Below are 20,561 nucleotides of genomic sequence, written 5' to 3' on the forward strand. Positions count from 1 at the left end.
TCAGCATTAACTTTTTCTACGAAAATTATTCAGTATTTTTATAGATCTAATCTACGATTATGAATATTTTAATTCGTTAACTCTTTTTTCGAATTAGTAAGAACTGTTTTCGAAGTTTTTATCACTGGGTAACTAATTGAAAGATTTTTTATTTATTTTTTTGCTTTATCAATGTACAAAAATTAATTAATCGCGCATCGTTTTTGAAAATTTCCCTCCATCTGTCTGTTCAGAAAGCAATAGTTAAACGTATCGTACTTATTTCCTTCGTTGAAAGCGGACATAACACAAAATTTATTGATAAGTAAAATCAGGTTACGCATTGTTGTGATTGACTCTAACGAATTCGATTTGTGCGTTATAGAACATTAAGGTTCAGTTACATTAGTTTGAGATTATGTTACAAAACATGTGAATTAAAGCTGATGTTAGACTAAGTAACGGGGTAATATTTTTGTAGTATTCCGGGCCGGTACGTTGGTTACATTCTATGGAAAACAGTTTTAAAACGTAATGAAATATGTCATTACTCTTGCTACATGTGGACAGTTTCAATGCCATTAAATATTTTCAATAGAAAGCAGAAAAAAATCCACAAGAGCAAATGCACAATTGTGTATGGTCGTATCCGCAGATGATAACTTCGCGAAATTCGCAGGCATATGTAGTTGGGATTGATTCCGTGCATTAAGTTAAAGATTTTAGAGAACAAAAAAATGTTGAATTGACCAAAGGAACATTTTTTAAATGGTTAGAAAGGAAAGCGTTTTCAATTTTTGACAATATATTTTAAATATAGTAAACGCTCCAAATTCAAATTGAATGAATTATAGAACGTAACTCCGCTTTGTTATCGATGTGAAATAAGGAAATATTCCAATATCAATCAAATTAAAGAACATTACTGAACCATGGACCCAACTTTGCCAAAATATTCCTGTAGATAAAATGCATTCGTGCAGTTAGGATAATTTGAATTTATTTCAGTGAACGTCCGGAACACATTACATTTTGTCGGAAAAGAGTAGAATATTGTAGGTTTAACTAAATGTAGCCTATAGAATAATTGAATGCTTAATTGAATTAAAATAAATTTAGCTTAAGTATTTTTAGTTATAATGGTTCAAGTGAATGGATCTAACATTGAGTCAACGATAACTTGTCTGACGAGCTAAAACGAAAATTTAAATCAAGATTGCTTTGTACTCTAATAATACAGATGAAGATTACACTTGGAAACAATGAGAATAGCTATTGCTTCGAGTACCTAAGCTAGAAACTATATTCTTTACTAATACAGCTCAAATAATCTCTTCGCAGTCATTTAATTCCATTACTAAACTAACTTTAGAAACATGGCATGAGTTGGTTGTATGCTGCTTAAACGAACAAAGAAAATTGAATGTTTTAAATTTTGACTGAATAAGTTAATGTACAAGTTCTTCGATTCAAACTACGAGAAACAGATTTCCATTTAAAAAGCCAAAACATATTCGAAATATTTTCGTTTTCAAGTTTTGTGATGCATTTTCAAAAATTTGTTAAGCCATATCAAAGCTCCTTCGTCATCAGTGTTTGTGAATTTCTACAATCAATACTTTGATTTCTAGCTAAACGAGATCTTGGTTCATTCCTTTTTTTCTATACGTCATTGTTGTTTTTGTGATTCCTTTCGTACTGAACTGTTTCAAAATGTATTTATGGGCAGCTCATTGAATCAAACACAGCCGTCCAAGACAAACAGGTTGGCGTGATGAGCACGTGGCATGGATGGATGTCCTGCGATGATAAAGCATCAATATTATGTTTGCTATAAGAATGCTTCACATCCCTTCCAACTTTTTCAAATGAGGTGACGTTTACCTGTTTACTTTTCTAATGCTAGAGTAATTGATTTCGTTGAAGCATTTACGATCCACCACTACTGGTGGAGGGATTGGCTGCAGCTTCATTGCTGGTGGCTGTTGTGCTGGTTTGTTTTGCAGGACAATCTGGAAGAAGGGATAGTTGGTTTGGTATTGATTGCCGTTTTTTGGAGAAGAATTTGGTAAGCTGATGGGATGGAATGAGGAAAATTTGAAATATGAGGTTGGTAATATATAATGCGGTATGTGTTAGCGCGTAAAATTAAGGCTTGCTAATGAGTCACATAATGCTGAAGCATAACAAGAGAAAACAAACCAAATGAGAGCAAATTTATTAGCAGTTGAGCAGAATAACCACTGCTGTGATCGGATATACATATCTTCCAAACGACCTATAAGAATGGTAATCAGTCCAGTTCTATTCAAGCCAACATCAACCAAAAAAACAAAAACACTTCATTGAAAATTTACTACTACTATTTACTACATAATTCATAATTTAAGCTTCAAGGAAACCCGTGTTCAAAAGAAATCGACCTTAGGGGACCAAAGTTATTGATAATAAAACTGATTTTTCAGATTCCTACCAACAAAATGTCTCCAAATCTCATACAAATTTCAGGCCTGTTGAGCGACCCCTCCCCGTGATCCGATCTGGCCCAAATATGATATGAGACCTTGTACTAGGCCTTGGATCTATTTCAGCCTGCAGCGCATAACTTTTTCAAAAGTAAGGTTATTTCGGCAACCTACGTACACTACCACTATCGTCTGATCCCGCACATCGGGAGCTGGATCGGAAGAAGGCACGGTGAAGTGGACTTCTATAACGCAATTCCTGACTGGTCATGGATGCTTCATGAAGTACCACTACCGGTTTAGACATGTGGCTTCGCCATACTGCCCAGATTGTGGTGGAGAAGAGGAAACACCTGAGCATGTGGTGTTTGTCTGTCCGAGGTTTGCGGCGGTACGTACTTCCATATTTGCCGCCTGTGGGCCTGACACGACAGCAGATAACGTTGTACAAAGGATGTGTGCGGATTCCAACACTTGGCATGCGGTCAGCGATGGGTTCACCCGGATTATGACTGCCCTGCAGAGGAGCTGGAACCAACGGCAGTCACGGTGTAGGATGACTCCATCGGCGGGGAGCATCTGAGTAGTGTGCGTCCGATCCCTTGATCGAAGCTACAAAGATAAGGCAACATCTTCTGCGTAGCGGAGGTCAGGGGTGCGCCGCGAACGTGTGTAGGATACCCCAATGTCGGGGGGTATCCGAGTAGTGCCGCTTCCTAAGAGGGAAACTGCGGGGATAAGACTATACCTTCCTCGTAGCGGATCTCGAGGGAAGAGGGTTAACCACTGTCGGGGGATACCCACGGGTAGAGAGGCTCTCGACGCCGGGCGAGCCTCTCGAGTCGGTGTAGGATGTCGTCACTGTCGGGAAACATCCGAGTCGTAGCGTTCCAAGTCCCGAATGTGTGCCGTGGCAGGCGCGAGTCTAGGATAAGCTGCTCTCGATCTGGCACACAACGGGCAGGAAAATCCGCGGGCCAAAAATCCTAGGGTTGCCAGCCAAGGGGGATAAAGAAGACCGGACAACGGTCGGAATAGACTGACCCCATCGACGGAGGGCTGTCGAGTAGAGTGCGTCCGACCCCACGGTTTGAAGTTACAAAGATAAGACAATACCTTCTGCGTAGCGGATGCCGTGGGTGCGCCGCGTTCGTGCGTAGGATGCTCCACCTTCGGGGAGTATCCGAGTAGAGCGGTTCTCAACGACAGAAGCTGCGGGGATAAGACTTGACCTTCTTCGCAGTGGAAATCGTTGGGAAAGGGTTATTCCACGTTCGGGGAATACCCACGGGTAGAGTGACTCTCGACGCCGGGTGAGCCATTCGAGTCGGAGTAGGATGACGTCTTCGTCGGGGATCATCCGAGTCGTTGCCTTAAATCCCGCGCGTGTGCCGTGACAGGCGCGAGTCTAGGATAAGCTGCTCTCGATCTGGCACACGACGGGCAAGGTGGCAAACTTCAAACCCTGAAGATAAGAGGTCGGGCTTCGAGTCGTTAGAGGAGAGGTCAGGCCTCAAACCTTCAGGCGGAGAGGTTTGTGTGGTCAACCCCGAGTCTTTATGATAAGAGGTCGGGTCCCGAGTCGTAAGAGGAGGGATCAGGCCCCTTACCAACAAGAGGAGGGGTACAAGTGGTCACCTCGAGTCATTGCGAGGAGAGGTCAGATTTCAAGTCGTTAGAGGAGAGATCGAGCCTCAAGTCGTTAGAGGAGAGATCAGGCCTCAAGTCGCGAAGAGGAGAGGTTTGTGTGGAAATCTCGAGTCATTGCGAGGAGATGTCGGTTCTCAAGTCGTTAGAGGAGAGTTCAGGCGTCGAGTCGTAAAGACGAGAGGTTTTGCTGAAAGTGGTCTCGTTGAGTATTGCCTTGGAGCGCATTAGCGCGAATAGACCTCCCACTATTGAAGCATAGTGTACTAAACAGTTCGAGGTGGGAACCAGGTCTGCGGCCCCAGGTGGAGTTTAGGGAGTAGAGGGTATACACGAAGTATATCATGAGTCTTCCATGGACCCAGAGTAGCAAACTGGGGGGACGCGGTGGCTCGCTGTGCCTTGGAATACAATCCGTAAACCGGGATTTACCACCTGTGGTTACCAACTAAAAAAAAATACGGTTTGTTTATTCGGACATTGTTGCACTGGTTTTGACCTGGTGTTGCACTGCCATCGGGCGGTAGTGCCCCGAAAATTTTGTCAGTGTTGCGAGAGAGCGTGTGAGTGAGTGAGGTAGCAATACACTGGCGACGATTTGTGTTTGTTTTTATCGGGTACGGTGGAACACTGAACGAGAGGAGAAAACAAATACGGTACTATACAGTTGTTACACTATTTGTTTTACTCTTCTATTCTTAGAATAATGATACCTGATTTTTTTCTTAAATCATTTTAGAATTCCATTCAATTTTCTCGTTGAACCTAGATTGGATGCCACATCATGATAAATCGTAGAACGAGCACAAATAGTAAAATGCGCTCCGAATCGATTGTTGCTGCCAATGTTGATCAGGTTTGTGAAGTTGCCTTGAATTCCATTTTCGTAACATTATCCTATTTCCTATCCATTGGATAATAATTTAGTTCATGATGCCTCAGAGAACCATTAAAATTCCAAAAGCTGTGCTTAACGCTGTTTCATGTAATGATAAACTAAACGTAGCTCACATTAAAGTGCTAAGCATTTGTGCACGCCGTATGACGAAATTTAATGAGCTTAAATATTCGATCCTGGGTAGTAAAATCGATATATTTTTCATGACAGAGACTTGGTTAAATGACACCGTGCTAGATTCAGCTATCGGTTTTAATTTAGTTCGAAATGATCGAAATAGAAATGGAGGCGGAATCTGTATTTACATCAAAAGTGGTATCAGATTTAAAATTATCTCAAAATCATGCAATGAAAGTGCTAGCACTGAGTTTATGTTAATTGAATTGTTTTGTAACGATAACATGTTTTTTGGAGTTTACTACAATCCACCCGGACAAGATTGCTTTTTAATGCTTCGAAATCATTTTCAACAACATACAATTCGTTATCAAAACTCGTTTCTCATAGGAGATTTTAATTGTGATCTTCTCAAACGATCTCCTAGAATTAAACACTTTAAAGATACCTTATCAAGCTCTAGTTTTATTAATATTAATACGGAACCAACTTTTTTTCATAACAGAGCCTGTTCAGTGCTTGATTTATTTATGACCGACTCGGTCGAAAGCATTCATAAACTTAGTCAAATTTCGCTACCTGATGTATCTAATCATAATTTAATTTTTAGCTCTCAATTTCTCGAAACAAAATCTTTGTGGTGGCTATTTGTTTCGAGATTACATCAATTTTGATCACGTCGCACTTTCTCATTACCTCAATAACATAAACTGGAACTTTTTTTTCAGCATTGTTAATTCTGATATCCTTGTTTAAATTAAATTATTTTTTGTAATCTCTGCACGACTCAAAATTTCCATTTTAATGGAAAGAAGTTTAAGTCATAAAAATTCCCAAAAAAAAACAATAGACATGACATACATAATTTAAGATCAGCTAGTCTTTTAAGTTCGATTTCAAGAATAATTGAAAAGTTAATAAAGCAACAAATCTCGGACTATACAAATCAGAATAATCTTTTAAGTAGCAATCAATCTGGGTCCAGATCCAACCGTAGCACAGAAACTACCTTAATTAAAGTACATAATGATATTGCAGTTTCTCTTGACAAAAAAGGATAAGCTATTCTTCTTTTCATAGATTTTGCTAAAGCTTTCGACAGAGTATTCCACAAAAAACTAATTGAAAAATTAATTTATAAATTCTCAAGGTCGTGTCCAGAGCGTTTTCATTGATGACTATTCATCTGATGTGACATTAGTCAGGAGTTCCACAAGGTTCTATTCTTGGCCCTATTCTTTTTTCTCTTTTCATCAATGTACCGTCGATTATGGAATTCTTTAGTATCTAGATGTTTGCAGATGATGTTTCAATCTATTATTGCTGTGACAAAACATTACCTATGTATGAATATAGTCTTAGAATTAATCAATTATGATTTACAAGAAGTAAACGAATGGTCCAACTTTAATCTACTACCAAATAACCCTACCAAAACTAAGGCTCTGTTTTTTCAATAGATGTTTATTTACGGAGATTTTGTTTATTTTAGTTGCACAACTAGTTCTTTAGACAGATTTCGAGTAGCTTTGAATTCATGTGTCCGCTATGTTTATACTTAGATTATCTAGATGTTCAAGTGTTCCTCATCATCAAACAAAATTGATTGGCTTCCCATTCAATAAATTTTATAAATATAGGTCATGCAATATAATCCATAGCATAATAACTAAAGGAGGTGCATAATACATTAAACAACGTTTAGTTCCTGTTAGAAATTCTAGACCTGCTAATTTTGTTATTCCATCTCATAGTTCAGTCTATTACAATAACTCGTTTCTCATAAGAGAGGCATCTCGAACTGGAATAATCTTCCTTTCCACATCAAATCCATAAAATCGAAATCGGAATTCAAGAAAGCTTCACTATCCAGATTTGCCGTTGAACGGTAACAATTGATGATTATTAGTTAGATATGAAAGAGCATCAGAAATATTGAGATTAAAACTATATAACATAAACCCAACTGTAACACTTAAAAAAGATTGTATCGTATCTTATGTTACACGAATAAAATGAATTATTATTATTATTATTAATTTGGTTGATAAAAATAACCGGTTGATAGGTATATATAAAAATACAAATGGTCGGTAAAATTTAACTAACATTTGATAAATAATGATATTCCAATAGTGTCAAATTTTAGTCTATATCAGAGCAATTATAAATTAAAATTTCAAATTTTAATCCATAATAATCACAAACTTATCGAATTAGTAAACTGTTTTTAAGAGTTCCCGAATCAATTACTAGTTTAATTTATATTGTTCCATACGTGAAAATAAATATACAGGCCGTGAGAGTGCAACCTTTCCAAGTGCATTGAACGAAATGTTATCGTCACGTACATGCTTCAATGCCAGGGAAAATCCGACCGATATGCGTCGATTCTGTGCCATTAAAAATAAAAAAAAACCCACGGTATCAACACTTACCAGATGTCGACAGAGCTCCTAGTTGTGTTGGCAAATCGGCCGTCGTGGTAGTGCAATGCGTGCCCAGAATATCCGGCAGCGCGTTACGTCTCCCAATGCGACCGGTATTGTAGAATTCGGTGTGAACATCGTCACCTTCACCAGTTCCGCTTCCTGACCCGTCACCTCCAACGCCTGCACCACCACCTGGTCCTCCGCCACCGCCGCCACCCACACCACTTTCACCGGGTGCCGATTCCTTCATTTTATCCATTTCGCCAACGAGCTTGAGAATGTTCAACACTAACCAAAAGCGAAACATAAACATAAAGAGTTCTCGTTAGATAACACATCAATCGTACAGAACAAAATGCCATTAATATAGATATGCTTATATCGAAATTAGATTCAAACCAAGCACAAGCAAGTCAAGATGCAAGGCGATTGAATTGACGTCAGAGTCGCGTCGAGTAAAAATGTGACGTCGAATCGCCTCTTGGTGACTGTTATTGCTGTGATAAGATATGGTTAGAATTGGCTGCTTCTTTGGTTTCACGACTACTCGGTGGAAATGTAGGCTAGATCACACGCTTTCCTTCATAAATTTAATTAATTCAATTAATCTGTCGTCACGCTGTTTGGGTTAGTTAAGATTAGCAAAACAAAAGAAAAATGTAAAACATAGGGGGCGTTCAGTTCAATTTCAACTCGTTCTATTCAGAAACTCACAACAAACAAACGAGTCACACAACCGTAAAACACACGGGGGACCTAACAGGAAAAAGTACCTTTCAAACGGCTTATTTTTTTTGATAGTTTTTGTTTCCGAATCGGATGCTCCAACACTGTGTTCGGCATGTCTTTAAGGTTCCTTATCACTGCCACCAATGCCGAAATTGATTAAGAAGAAATCGAACCTGAACCTTCTTGAAAGGTTCTCGTGTGCGCGCACGCCTTGCAATTGCCCGACACGTACTGAGGGAGCTGGCAATGAACAAACAAATGAGCGTGGCCAAATGAACTGAATAGAGGAAAAAATAACCGAACAAGAGAGATAAGGCCGCTAGTTAGTATATGATGTCGTCATTAAATTTCAGAGAGAGACGAATTATCTAAATTTTACAATAGTGTTGATTTGATAAGCCTGATTACATGGCGAATACGAATCATTGTTGTTTACCTACCGTGTAGGACGGTGTGTGGCGGGAAACTTTCGAGTTTTACCAGTTAATATGTATTACGACGGGTGATAGATTTTATATTAGAAATTTTTGGAACACTTGAGAACACAATTTAAAAATTTTATCGGGAAATTTCTCCCTACAATCAATCAATCAAGCCGAATATAGGAGAGGTTTGTTCCGTTTGAAATACATAGTTTGTATTTCAAATGGAACTAACCTCTCCTACATTAGGCTTGAATGATTCATTGTAGGGAGCAATTTCCGATATTTTTTTTTAAATTGTCGATGAGAACAAGTGTTTCAAAAATTGCTAGTAAAAAATCTATCACCCGTCGTAATACATATTAACCGGTAAAACTCGTAAGTCCGACCCATTTTTCAGAGATTTTTTTTACAGTTCAGGAAATCGACTAGAAAACAGCCAAATTTTTGAAGCGGCTATTCGGGCATGCGTATCGAAGGGATTTTGTTCGCTGGAACACAGCTGGGCATGAATTCCGCGATAAACTGTTCAGAAAGAACCCTCATAAGACCAACAGGTATTTTTACAATGATTGAGAAACCAACTAAGCACGCTTGTCGAAATGCAACTTTTTGACTTGGACTAAACCGAACTAACTGGGTCGAAAGAGTAGCAAGAGACTCTTCTCCAGTGTTCCGAATATCAATCAAAACAAACACTCAGGATGCGTTTCCTGTTGGAAACATTCTGATTGTATAATGGGATAGCGCCTCTCGCAACTGCTTCGCCTGGCTGGTATGCAATCTCGATCAGCGCTCCTATCAGCTATGCTAACCGAGTCGCATCATTCAGAATTATCGGTTTACAACTGGATACAAACTGATCCATTCTGAATGTAGCTCACTCAGTATCTGCCTGAATTATATGAAATTCAAAATTATTTTTTGCAGGACGAGAAAAATCAAAAAGTTGTGCGGGGCACCATAAATTCTCAGTAGTTTTAACGTGACGGACGACAGTTTAATAAAAGTACTTGTAAAAATTTAAAAACACGACGAAAGTGAACATCTTTCCCTCACAAACACAATTTGATTTTAATCCTACTGATGTTAAAAAACGTTATAACAACAAATAAATTTATTAATTTGCTGTAGGGGGAAGTCGTCTATGGCCGGACATCGCCTATGACCGGACAACATAGATTTTTCGAAAACACAATATCCTAATAATGTTTTAACACCATGAAAATAAAGTAAATAGTAGCCTGATATAGTGTTAGAAATATGGTAATCCAATCTGAAAAAGTAAACCAATGATAGGCATCTAAAGCTTTTGCGTAGTAGTACGGAGAGGATCGCCTAAACTTTGCATTTGTATTGTGGTCAGTTTTTTCGGCTTATAAAATTTGAACAGCACATGAACGACATCGTTGATTGGTTATCTTTCGACTACAGTAGATATAAGATAACAGAATGGAAGTTCAAACGAAATATTAGGAAAATTAAAGAAAGTGCGATTTCTCTATGACCGGACACCAAGTTGTTGTCTATGACCGGACAAGAAAATATTAAAAATTATAGATGATTTCAACTTGAAACTTTCATTTTTTTATCTCTATAGCACCCTCAATTGGTTAGCAGAAGATAAGGATTCAATTACGAAACTATTTTGGTCCTCTGAGAAATTTAAGATTTTGCTGTCCGGTCATAGACAATTTTTCTCTAGTTTTTTCGAAACAAATGTTTCATTCTGGTTTGTCAAAAAACTTTTATGACTGACTTTATAGAACGTTCAGTATTGGAAAACACATCTCACAAGACCTGTGCAAGTGATTTCAGTCATTTTGCTACGTGTTGTGCCATTGGTGACAACTTTGGTGAAGTAATTCGTAGTGTCCGGCCATAGACAACACTTTTGGAAATGAGTGAAAACTAACATGAAATGATTTCTCTTACCACATGAATATGCCGTAAATTATTTTTTTTCTAATATAGTTAAGTTATCATAATATTGATACTCTTCAAATCAGTAGAGGAACCAATATTTACAAAAATCTATTTTTGAAGTTATTGCTTAAAAACCTTAAGTGTCCGGTAGTAGACGACTTCCCCCTATATCAAATCAAACAAAATACGCTAATGATCGGCTTCATGTATCACTCACTCACTGCCTGATCCATTCACTCCTGATCGAAGACCAACAAGATTCGCCATATGCATTGCGCATTGGTGAGATTCCAATTTGATGATGGTGCTGCACTGTTTTGACAGCAAGCATCGTGCGAGGTGATCTGTATTTTAGCGATGAATTGAACGATCGATGATCGGGTAGGTCCAGTAGCAATCAATAACGAAACCCGACCGCTGTACGTTCAGGTGCGAAGGGCAATCAGAAACATTCATTGAAAATGAGTGATATTCGGAACACTGCTCTTCTCCAGCTCTGTCGAGAATTCGATACCTGAGATTTGAGATCCAAGACATGTGACATTAAAAAATGGGACATGAAAAAAGGTACACCAGACCTGAAATATGAGATAGATAAAGGATGTTCGGATCAAAAAGTGGTCAACCTAAATTTCCCGTTTTTTTTCTAACCATTCATATAAAAAACCAGACCACCCCTCATTTTGTAAGTTTTTGTGTAGAATGATGCTTCTATTCGTATTTTAGCGTCGATGTGGTCTAGTGGATAGGCTGGCGCGAGTCTGGTTTCGGTATGCCAGGCGTACTGGGTTCGATTTCCGGTATCGACAAGAAAACTTTTGGGTTCGAATTCCATGAGCGGCCGATAGGTAAGATGTGTTTCCTCATATAACTGACTATATAATAAGAATGTTTAATAGCAACTGGCCAGGTATATACACGGATGCCGGAATACCTGTAAGTAAACTAGCCCACCTGAAAGACTCGTTCTTCCATAATATACCTATACATCAACACAATACATTCAGACCATAACAGTTCATACGAAGCCATGGGGTCCGGGTATGGTATACGAGCTGCATTCTAGATTTGGCGAACTTAATAGTCTAAAGAATGCATGTGAACTCATACTTAGGCAGAAACTGCGGTGAATCCGTGCACCCATGGTGGATAACCAACATACAGAATGATGCTTCTATTTGTATTTTCTCATCAGATTTAATAATAGTTATCAAAATGGTGTCCAAGCAAGAGGAGATACGAATCAAAATTCATACCTTGTAGGCCGAACTGCTTTTGTACGACTGAAAAACATTAACTCGACACCTTTCGAAATCACTTCTGGAGTTCCTCAGGGAAGTCATTTAGGACCTTTGATTTTTCTTCTCTTTATAAACGACCTAGGCTCCACGATCGAATCAGAAAAATTTCTGTACGCCGATGATCTCAAGATTTTCCGAACGATTTCCTCTCTGGTTGATTGTTGTGCTCTTCAAAAGGACATAGACACACTTTCAAGTTGGTGCTACCAAAATGGTATGGCACCCAATGTCACTAAATGCAGTTCTCATTCTCTCGTCTACGTCGTCCACTTTATTTCGAATATAAAGTACTAACGACCGTTTTGAACCGCACATCTACTGTCAAGGACCTTGGAATTATTTTGGACAGTAAACTAAACTTTTCCCAGCATATCTCCGCAACAGTAGCGAAAGGCTTTGCAGTTCTTGGATTTATACGACGAAACACATCATTTTTCAATGACTTCTACAGTTTGAAATCTTTGTACTGCGCTCTTGTGCGCAGTATTATGGAGTACGGGGTGCAAATTTGGGCACCATATCAGACTGTGCATGTAAACAGGGTCGAGAGAGTACAACGATGCTCCATCAGATATGCTCTGCGTCAACTACAATGGATCGACACTCATAACCTCCCGCCTTATGAACAACGCTGTTTGTTATTGAATTTGCCGACACTGGAATCAAGGCGCGTTTACCTACAACGGCTTTTCATCTTCGACCTCCTGCAGAACAACGTGGATTGCTCAGAACTGCTATCACTACTGCCGTTAAATGCTCCCATCAGAACAACCCGGACGCGCGATTTCCTTAGACTTGCCCTGCGACGAACCCAATACGGTCAAAACAACCCGTTGGATGTATGCTGCGCGCGCTTCAATGAAATATCTAGTGATTTCGACTTCAATGTTTTGTGATGGACTTGCTATTTTACAGATGCGGCGCAACCTCTGAAGAAAGCTGTGCTCCGCACCTTCTAAATCACGCCACAAAGGAAAGGGAACTTAATTTTGTATGTCATATATTCGCATCAATTTCATTGGAGAATAGGCCTAACTTACGTGCATGTGTGTCAGATGTCATCTTTCGATAAGGTCAACGAGCTGTTTCGCCGCTACTGTCCTCAGCATCCCTTTCGCCGACTCCCTTGGCGACATGGGGAAACAGGCAAGGTCATTGGAATTCGAGATGGCATGTTCTGGGCATGATGCAGACGACAAACTTCCTCAGTCCTGGAGCCCCTTGTTTCTGCTAACAGGTCCCTTACGAGACTGCACGATATTGTTGGCAATGTTTTATCCTTAGTGTGGGCGGCCTTGATGGCGGCTAACAGGCCTCGCCCAACACTACACGTTACGGTGATATCACTTGCGATGTTTTTCCTTGGTGTGGGCGGCCTGGATGACGACTGACAGGCCTCGCCCTACACTGCACGTTCCGGGGATGTCGCTTGCGATGCTTTTCCTTGGTGTGAGCGGCCTGGATGACGACTGACAGGCCTCGCCCTACACTACACGTTCTGAGGATATCGCTTGCGACGCTTTTCCTTGGTGTGGGCGGCCTGGATGACGACTGACAGGCCTCGCCCAACTCTGCACGTGCAAACCGCTTCGCTGGCGATTTTTTCTTCCACGGTCGATTTGCCTGACCGAGGGAAGGCAACAAATGTGAGCACGGTGATCTTCTGCACGTGGATCGGTGCAGTGGTGCGCAGTTCCTGGGAAGAAGAGGCAAGAAACAAAAACCCTTTGGGCACGACTCGATTAGAATCCGTTCCACTTTCAACTTCTTATGGGTCTTACCCTGTATCGGGGATATTTTTCTTTCTGATTTGTTTCTGTCACGGCTTGCTTCGTCCCGATCTGAATGCTGTTCGGTTTCCAAGCCCGAGGGAACAACCTGAGCAGAACAAGATTATCTATCACGTGCTATTATATATTGCTGTGTGAACTCACCAACGGCTGAGATAGATGACGTCTCCTTCTACCTGGTGCGAATGCCTTCTAAAGGATTTCAAGCGAATTTCTGCCGGAAATGTCCTTCCGGTAGAATCGCACTTGCACGGGATCCGGCACCACCGTCGACTTGCCTTTTTACACGTGACTTCAGTACTTTTTTTTTTTTTGCTGTTTCCTTCTTCTTACACGGTGGCGACAATTGACGTTTGACGGTGTGAAGTGTGCTCACGTGCGCATTTCCACGCGAGGGGTTTTTTCAAACTTTACAAAATGTTCCCACACTGAGGGGATTTAGTGTCAGTTATCTGGCCTTTTAGAAATTGAGTGCGTGCTAAATATATGCATGAAACTAAAATTGCTACACAATCCTATCATGGGATCAGAGTTTTTTGTGAGGCTTGAATGAACCTCACAAAAAACTCTCTGCTTACGCTTAGACTTCGAAGCGCAGAGACTATTTGAAAGATCAGAAAGTATGGGTATATCCCACGCGTAGCTTGACTACGATGAGCGGCTGAACCGCAAAGACGATAACTACAAAGCAACAAAACTATATGGCAGCTGAACTGCAAAATACGGCGACATTGTGTGCCTAAATGATGATCTCAATGCCATCTCATGGTGGCTAAATGTCTCTGGATGTTGCAACTTTGATTGATCCCATGAACATATAACTAAAATCGTGATAGCTTAACTGATTAAAACTAGACGATTTAACAAGTAACAATAAGAGGTTTGGCATTTGAACTAATCTACAAAAGATTTTAAGCAAGGTAACAGGAAAGGGAGTATTTAGTTCCCAAATCGCCAGGAGTCCAGATAGAGGTTATCAACCGCGCCTCTAGATCGCGTTGCTTTTGATTATTTGTCCTGACGACCCCCAAACCGTACTTAATATTCGACTTGACCCAATGGATAGTGTTTAAGACTAAGCTGTATTAAATTGCGTCGTTGAGGTTTAAGTTTTTCATCATATTTTCTTAGCAAGTGTGTTTTGTATTCAAATTGAACAGATGTGCCATCGATGGGGTTTGTTTAGTAGTTCGTGGCCTCCAATCTTGGTCAGAGCTGATTTTATCGGCATGTTGCTCGTTGTCCTCAGTGATGGTACTGCGTGCATAGCGGGATGAACGAATAGATGAGTGTCTTGGAAGTTTCACAGCCTACACTGAAGTCGATATGGCGGTAGCGGCCGTCATGATGTCTACCCCTCACAACTTGCAGTGCAGTGCTGTATTCGATGGTATGTCGTTTTCGGGATGTGCCTGCGTCGCTTCGCTTCTGTTGTGGTGACTTTGCTTCGCCGGTTCCTTTCTTGGGAGAGCGACGTGACGAGTTCCTGGTTTGACGTATTCGGGTGTTGTCGAGTACGGTGTGTCGTTGCATCGGGTATTTCGTCATGTTCGAGGGTTTGTTGAATGCGTCTGCTGACTGCATTTGTTGTTCGATGATGAGTTTCCTCCGTGGTTTCTCTTCGGTGTCTTGATGCCTCGTGCCGTTGATAGTGTGACGGGTTTTCGCTTTCGGTTGTTCGAGGACTTCGAAGGCTCTTCACGCTTCTATTTGAAATTTACAACGATGATTGTTTCTCCGATGAGTATGAGAGGCAAGGTTTCCAGAGTAGTTGGTCTGTCTGCCATCATCATTTTGTATTTAGGTGGCGTCTAAAGCTCGTGGTCTGCAACATGAAGTCTGCTTACATAACTTGAATGTATTACTGCTGGTCGTTTTTGTGGTTTTTGGTGTCCTGACAATCATTTCAATTGCAGCGACGTGGTATGTAGCGCCTAGCTACGGTGACTCACCAGTGCTACTATCCCCAGCGCGATAACGCTGCTGTGAATGACAGGATTGCTTTCAGGACACTGAGTGGCGGCAATCCCACGCAAGGTTGCCAGCCCTCCCCAAATTCCGACGAACTGCATGGCCGAGTTCTCAGAGTCCGTACAGCTGACGCTGGTCCCACGCAAGGCCGTTGTCTCCTTCATGAACGCCTACTTCTTCGTGTTCGTCGGTGCATTAGCGACGAAATGGCATCAGCTGTGTTCTGTTCAAATGGTAGAATTCTGCATAATTTGCTCCGAATTGTTGGGGGCGAGGTTTCAAAGATGATGTTGGTCTTTCAGCCTTCTCTATTTCGTGTTTTCTGCTCCAAGTGAGCTCGTGGTCAGCGTTAATGCCTACATAGCTATAAAAACTCCAACTAGTCTGCCTTGATGTCTTTCGTGTGGTATCGACCTCGTTTTCCGCTTGCGACGTCTTCTAGGGTGTAGAGATTGGTCCCAAGGACTTCCTTCACCACTGCTGGCACGAACTTTGGATCCAGTTTACGTGTAACGTGGTCTACCTTCGATGATAGTGTGAACGATTTGCGCCATACCAAGTCTCCTACCTTGAACTCTACTGCTCTCTTGCGTAAGTCGTATCGGACTTTTGACTTAGCATGGTTGCTACGTATCCGCTTTACAACAAACTCCTGGATGCGTTTCATTGTTGATAGTCGGAGATCTAAGGCGACTTTTGGATCTTCGTTTGTGTTCAAATCTTCTTGGACGTAGAGATCGGTGTGCAAGATCAGCTCTTTCCCGAAGTTCGCAACGTGAGGACTAACTCCGGTTACCTCATGCTGAGCACTGTTTATTGCGGCACAGATTGATGGTAGATGCTCATCCCAGCTTCTATGATCTTCGTCAATCAATGCCCTTATGCATGTGATGAGTACCCGATTCACTCGTTCCGCGTTGTTGACCATCGGACAGTAAAAGGCCGTCAACATATGTTCTATCCGGTATTTATTCAACAGAGTTTTGAACACCGACGAAGTAAACTGCTTGCCATTGTCCGAGAGAATTATTCTGGGCCGAGAAAATTTCAGGAATACGTGATTCTCCAGGAATTCCACCATTTTCGTAGAATCTGCGGATTTCATAGGGTGAACGACGATGTATTTTGTGATCCAATCTACTACAACCAACATCACTGTATTGCCGGAACGCGAACGCGTCAGGGGACCTACGAAGTCTATCGATATAAGCTCCCAAGGAATACGAGCTGGTTTCAGTTTTCCCATTTTCGGCATCATTTTAGAGTTCGGTGCTTTGCTGGCTTTACAGGTACTGCATCTTCTGACGTATTGCGCTATATCTTCGCGCATCTTGGGCCAGTAAAAGTGCGCCTGAATCCTCTGAAACGTTTTTTGGAAACCCAGGTGAGCGGCTGAAGGAGCGTCATGATTTTTCCGGATTATCTCTTCGCGACTAGCCTTAGGCACCGCTTTCTTCCACCGATGTGAGGTAGATCCCGACTCATCTTTGTATGTGCAGTTTTTGTACAGTTCCCCTTGTATGATCTGGTAGTCCGCGAAATGGTTTGGATTGCCTTTGACACCTTTTATCACCGCTTCGTACCACTCATCTGTGTCTGTCCCCGACAGAGTCACCGTGTTAACAATTCTTGAAAGCGCATCAGGAACTACATTTACCGAGCCCTTTCTGTAGCGAATCTCGAAGTCGAAGGCGTTTAACCGGATCAGCCATCTGCACATCAGTGCTGTTGGATTCTTCATCGTCTTGAGGTAGCTAAGCGCAGAATGGTCACAGTACACGACGAAATGAACGCCTTCTACGTATCCTCGGAATTTCTCGATAGCTCTTATTACCGCCAGACACTCCCGCTGCGTCACCGAGTATTTCCGCTCCGCCGTTGACAATTTCTGCGAAAAGTAACAAATTGGATGTTCTTGACCGTCGGTTTCCTGTGTGAGCACTGCTCCAATCGCCACATCACTCGCATCGCAAGCAATCGCAAACTGCTTCGTGTAATCCGGTGGCGCAAGAATCGGTGTAGATACTAAGGCTGATTTGAGTCGTAGAAAAGCTTCTTCTGCTTCAACCGTCCAACGAAACTTGTGCTTTACCTTGGTAAGATCCGTGAGAGGCGCCGCTATCTCCGAGAAGTCTGCTACAAACCGACGATACCAGTTGCACATGCCGATGAAGCGCTGCACCTCTTTCCTGGTTGTTGGAATCGGAAAATTGACTACACAGCTTGTTTTCTCTGGATCTACCATCCAGCCATCTTGGTTTAACACATATCCCAGGTATTTTATCTCCTTCCTACAGAAACAGGATTTTTCACCAGAAATTGTCAGATTAGCTGCACGAAGTCTCTTGGCCACTTCTTCGAGTAACTTTATATGCTCTTCAAAGGTCTCCGAACACACAATAATGTCGTCAAGGTAGTGGAAGACCTTTGGTTCCATATCCGCGAAGATGGTCACCATTACTCTCTCCAGTCCTTGGCTAGCGGTGCACAACCCGAAAGGAACCACCTTAAATTGAAAGTGGCCTCGCTGAGGTACCGTAAATGCCGTGAGTTGCCTTGAAGCTGTTTCAAGAGGTATTTGCCAGAATGCGTCCTTCAAGTCTATCGATGAAATGAACTTGCAGCCGCTGAGGTTGTTCATAATTGCTGCAATCTGTGGGATGGGATAACCTTCATTGATCATGATGGAGTTTAGGTAGCGAGCATCCAGACACACTCTATATTGGCCCGTCTTCTTCTTCACGGCTACCAGCGGGTTGTTCCACGGCGAAAAGCGAGCTTCTTCGATAACGTCCAGCTTTATCATTCGGTCCACTTCCTTGTTTACCTCGTCCAACACGTACTTTGACATCACATAGTAACGCTGCTTTTTCGGCTGAGCATCCCCTATTTCAATGCGATGTGTGTAAAGATGAGTGCGGCCGAGACGACCGTCCGTTGCTGTTGGGAAATTTGCTACTGTTGCCTCTAGCGCGACTGATTGTTCCGGTGACAACTGCTTCTGCTGACACCTCTCGATGGATGCATTGTCGTTGCTATTCCTGTTGACCTCATCTTCATCATCGACCTGGACTTCATCTTGTAACTTCATGCTACAGCAAATGGCCTTCACTCCGAATTCGTTCCAAAAGTTCATCCCCAGAATCACGCAATCCGGCAGTGTCGGCAACAGCAATACTGGGATGACTCGGGTCTTCCCATTGTAAGCGATGGGTAAACGAACAAACGTTTGGAAGTGATGTTCCGTTCCATCTGCAGTCCTAATTCCTCCAGCCAACGATCCTTTCCGCAATTTTAGCTGCTCCACTAGCTGTACAAAGCTTCCTCCGAGTAGCGAGCAGTTAGCCCCGCTGTCTAATAGACCGGTGATGCTTTTTCCCAGGACTTCGATTACTGCATGCGGCCGATTGTCGTTGTTGAGATTGATGACTAAAGAGTTGATGTTGTTGAAATCCGGTATCTGGGAAGGATCATCAAAAGATGGCGAGGAATTCGGTCCCTCCGTTACTAGTTCCCCGCCGGGGCATTTCCCGAGCGATGACGGCAACTTGGGCAGCTCCGCAAAGAAAATCCTTTTTGCCCACAGCGATAGCAGAACAGAATCGCTTGTGGTTTGGAACAATCCATAAAGCGATGTCCCTCTTCGTCGCAATTCCAGCAAATCATTGGTGGTCTAGTGTTCACGTTCGTTGGTTCTGGGTGCTCCTGAACAGATAATGCTGGCCGCGATTGATTTTCCCGCGTGTTTGAAGTGTTTTGCTCTCGGCGTTCGAATCTCACCCTCAATGCATCGACCTGATGAATCAGTTCCTCCAAACGTTCTTCCACCTTGTTGTTACTGTTGATCATCGACGATTCACCGTACGAACTCACCGCTTCTTCATTTCTGCGACTGTCCATTTCTTCTAACACGTTGACCCTTCCGTAGCGCTGATTAAGCGGAGAATTGCGATTAGCGCGTTGTACTGCCACTGGCGTAGCGAGCGATGGTTCTAGAAGCGATGCTGCCGGAAGTAGCATTCGACGCTGAAGCCGTTGAAGCTTTCTCAGCTCATCAAATTCCTTACAGGCTTCTACTAGCTGTTCAACCGATGCTGCTTGCTGTGCTGCCGCAACCGGGGCATACGTGGAATTCATATTTTTCTTGATGATGAACAATTTCTCTCTATCCGTTGCAGGAGGATTTGCGTAACTAAATAATGTCGAGATATCTGCGAAGAAGTCGCTAAAGGATTCTTGCTCTCCCTGGAGCCGATGATATGCCTCAGCCCTCAAGATGTATGCGTAGCTGCTTGGCAAGAACTCGCCCCGGATCAATCGTTTGAAATCTCCCCAAGACCTTAAGTCGCCTCTCAAAAACGCTCTAGCATACCACTTCAAAGCGTCACCCTTCAGTAAGTGCTTGATGTTCTGCAACAGCACCTGCTCCGGAACTTCCTCGGACAATGCGAACACCTCCACGCTTTGAATGAACTCGTTCAATGATGCGCCATCTCTTTCACCTTTGTAGAAGATCTGCCAATTGTGAATTGCCTTGCTCGAAGAACGGCGGTCTTCCCAACGCTGCTGTTGATAGGCCTCCTGTTCCCGACGCATGAAGCGCTCCAGTAACTCATCCCTTAGTCGGCTGTATTCATTCCTCGAGGCTGCTTCTTCCGCTTGTTCTCTGAAAGCGTATGGTGGAGGAGCCGATTCATCTACCGGATACCCAGGCTTCTCGTTGGTCCTAGATGCACGCTGATGACCGAACTGCTGACCAAACTGCGGACCGAAATTGATCTCTTCAGTCTCGCGCAGGTATGCTGATGTCTGCTGTGGTTCATATGCGTTGCGCTCTCGGTCCGAAAGCCGTCGCCTCTGCTGTTGTCTTCTTGGAGCGGATTC

At 42.3% G+C, this 20,561-nt stretch overlaps 2 protein-coding genes across 4 annotated transcripts in view; both read right to left on the reverse strand.

Moving 5' to 3' along the window:
* Positions 1 to 6: 6 nt before the first annotated feature.
* Positions 7 to 20,561, reverse strand: part of LOC129754853 (cAMP-dependent protein kinase inhibitor beta-like) — a 40,896-nt gene continuing 20,341 nt past the window's right edge. The window contains exons 1-4 of one of the 3 annotated variants that reach the window (XM_055751087.1): positions 8,312 to 8,463; positions 7,545 to 7,826; positions 1,864 to 1,991; positions 7 to 1,779 (exon numbers count right to left, since the gene is read on the reverse strand). In XM_055751087.1, the coding sequence (XP_055607062.1) occupies positions 1,909 to 1,991; positions 7,545 to 7,826; positions 8,312 to 8,381 (435 nt within the window). In that variant the 5' untranslated portion in view covers positions 8,382 to 8,463 and the 3' untranslated portion in view covers positions 7 to 1,779; positions 1,864 to 1,908. Of the gene's footprint in view, positions 1,992 to 7,544; positions 7,827 to 8,311; positions 8,464 to 20,561 lie in introns of those variants that run through there. The other 2 variants (XM_055751086.1, XM_055751088.1) reach the window with 2 other exon arrangements.
* LOC129753102 (uncharacterized) lies at positions 12,885 to 15,254 on the reverse strand. The gene is made up of 4 exons (XM_055748905.1): positions 15,119 to 15,254; positions 13,851 to 14,034; positions 13,698 to 13,794; positions 12,885 to 13,641 (listed from the first exon to the last, which is right to left on the reverse strand). The coding sequence occupies exons 1-4, from the start codon at positions 15,252 to 15,254 to the stop codon at positions 13,249 to 13,251; spliced, it is 810 nt and encodes a 269-aa protein (XP_055604880.1). The 3' UTR covers positions 12,885 to 13,248.

The sequence above is a fragment of the Uranotaenia lowii genome, chromosome 3, assembly GCF_029784155.1.
Source record: "Uranotaenia lowii strain MFRU-FL chromosome 3, ASM2978415v1, whole genome shotgun sequence".
NCBI classification, from domain to species: Eukaryota; Metazoa; Arthropoda; class Insecta; order Diptera; family Culicidae; genus Uranotaenia; species Uranotaenia lowii.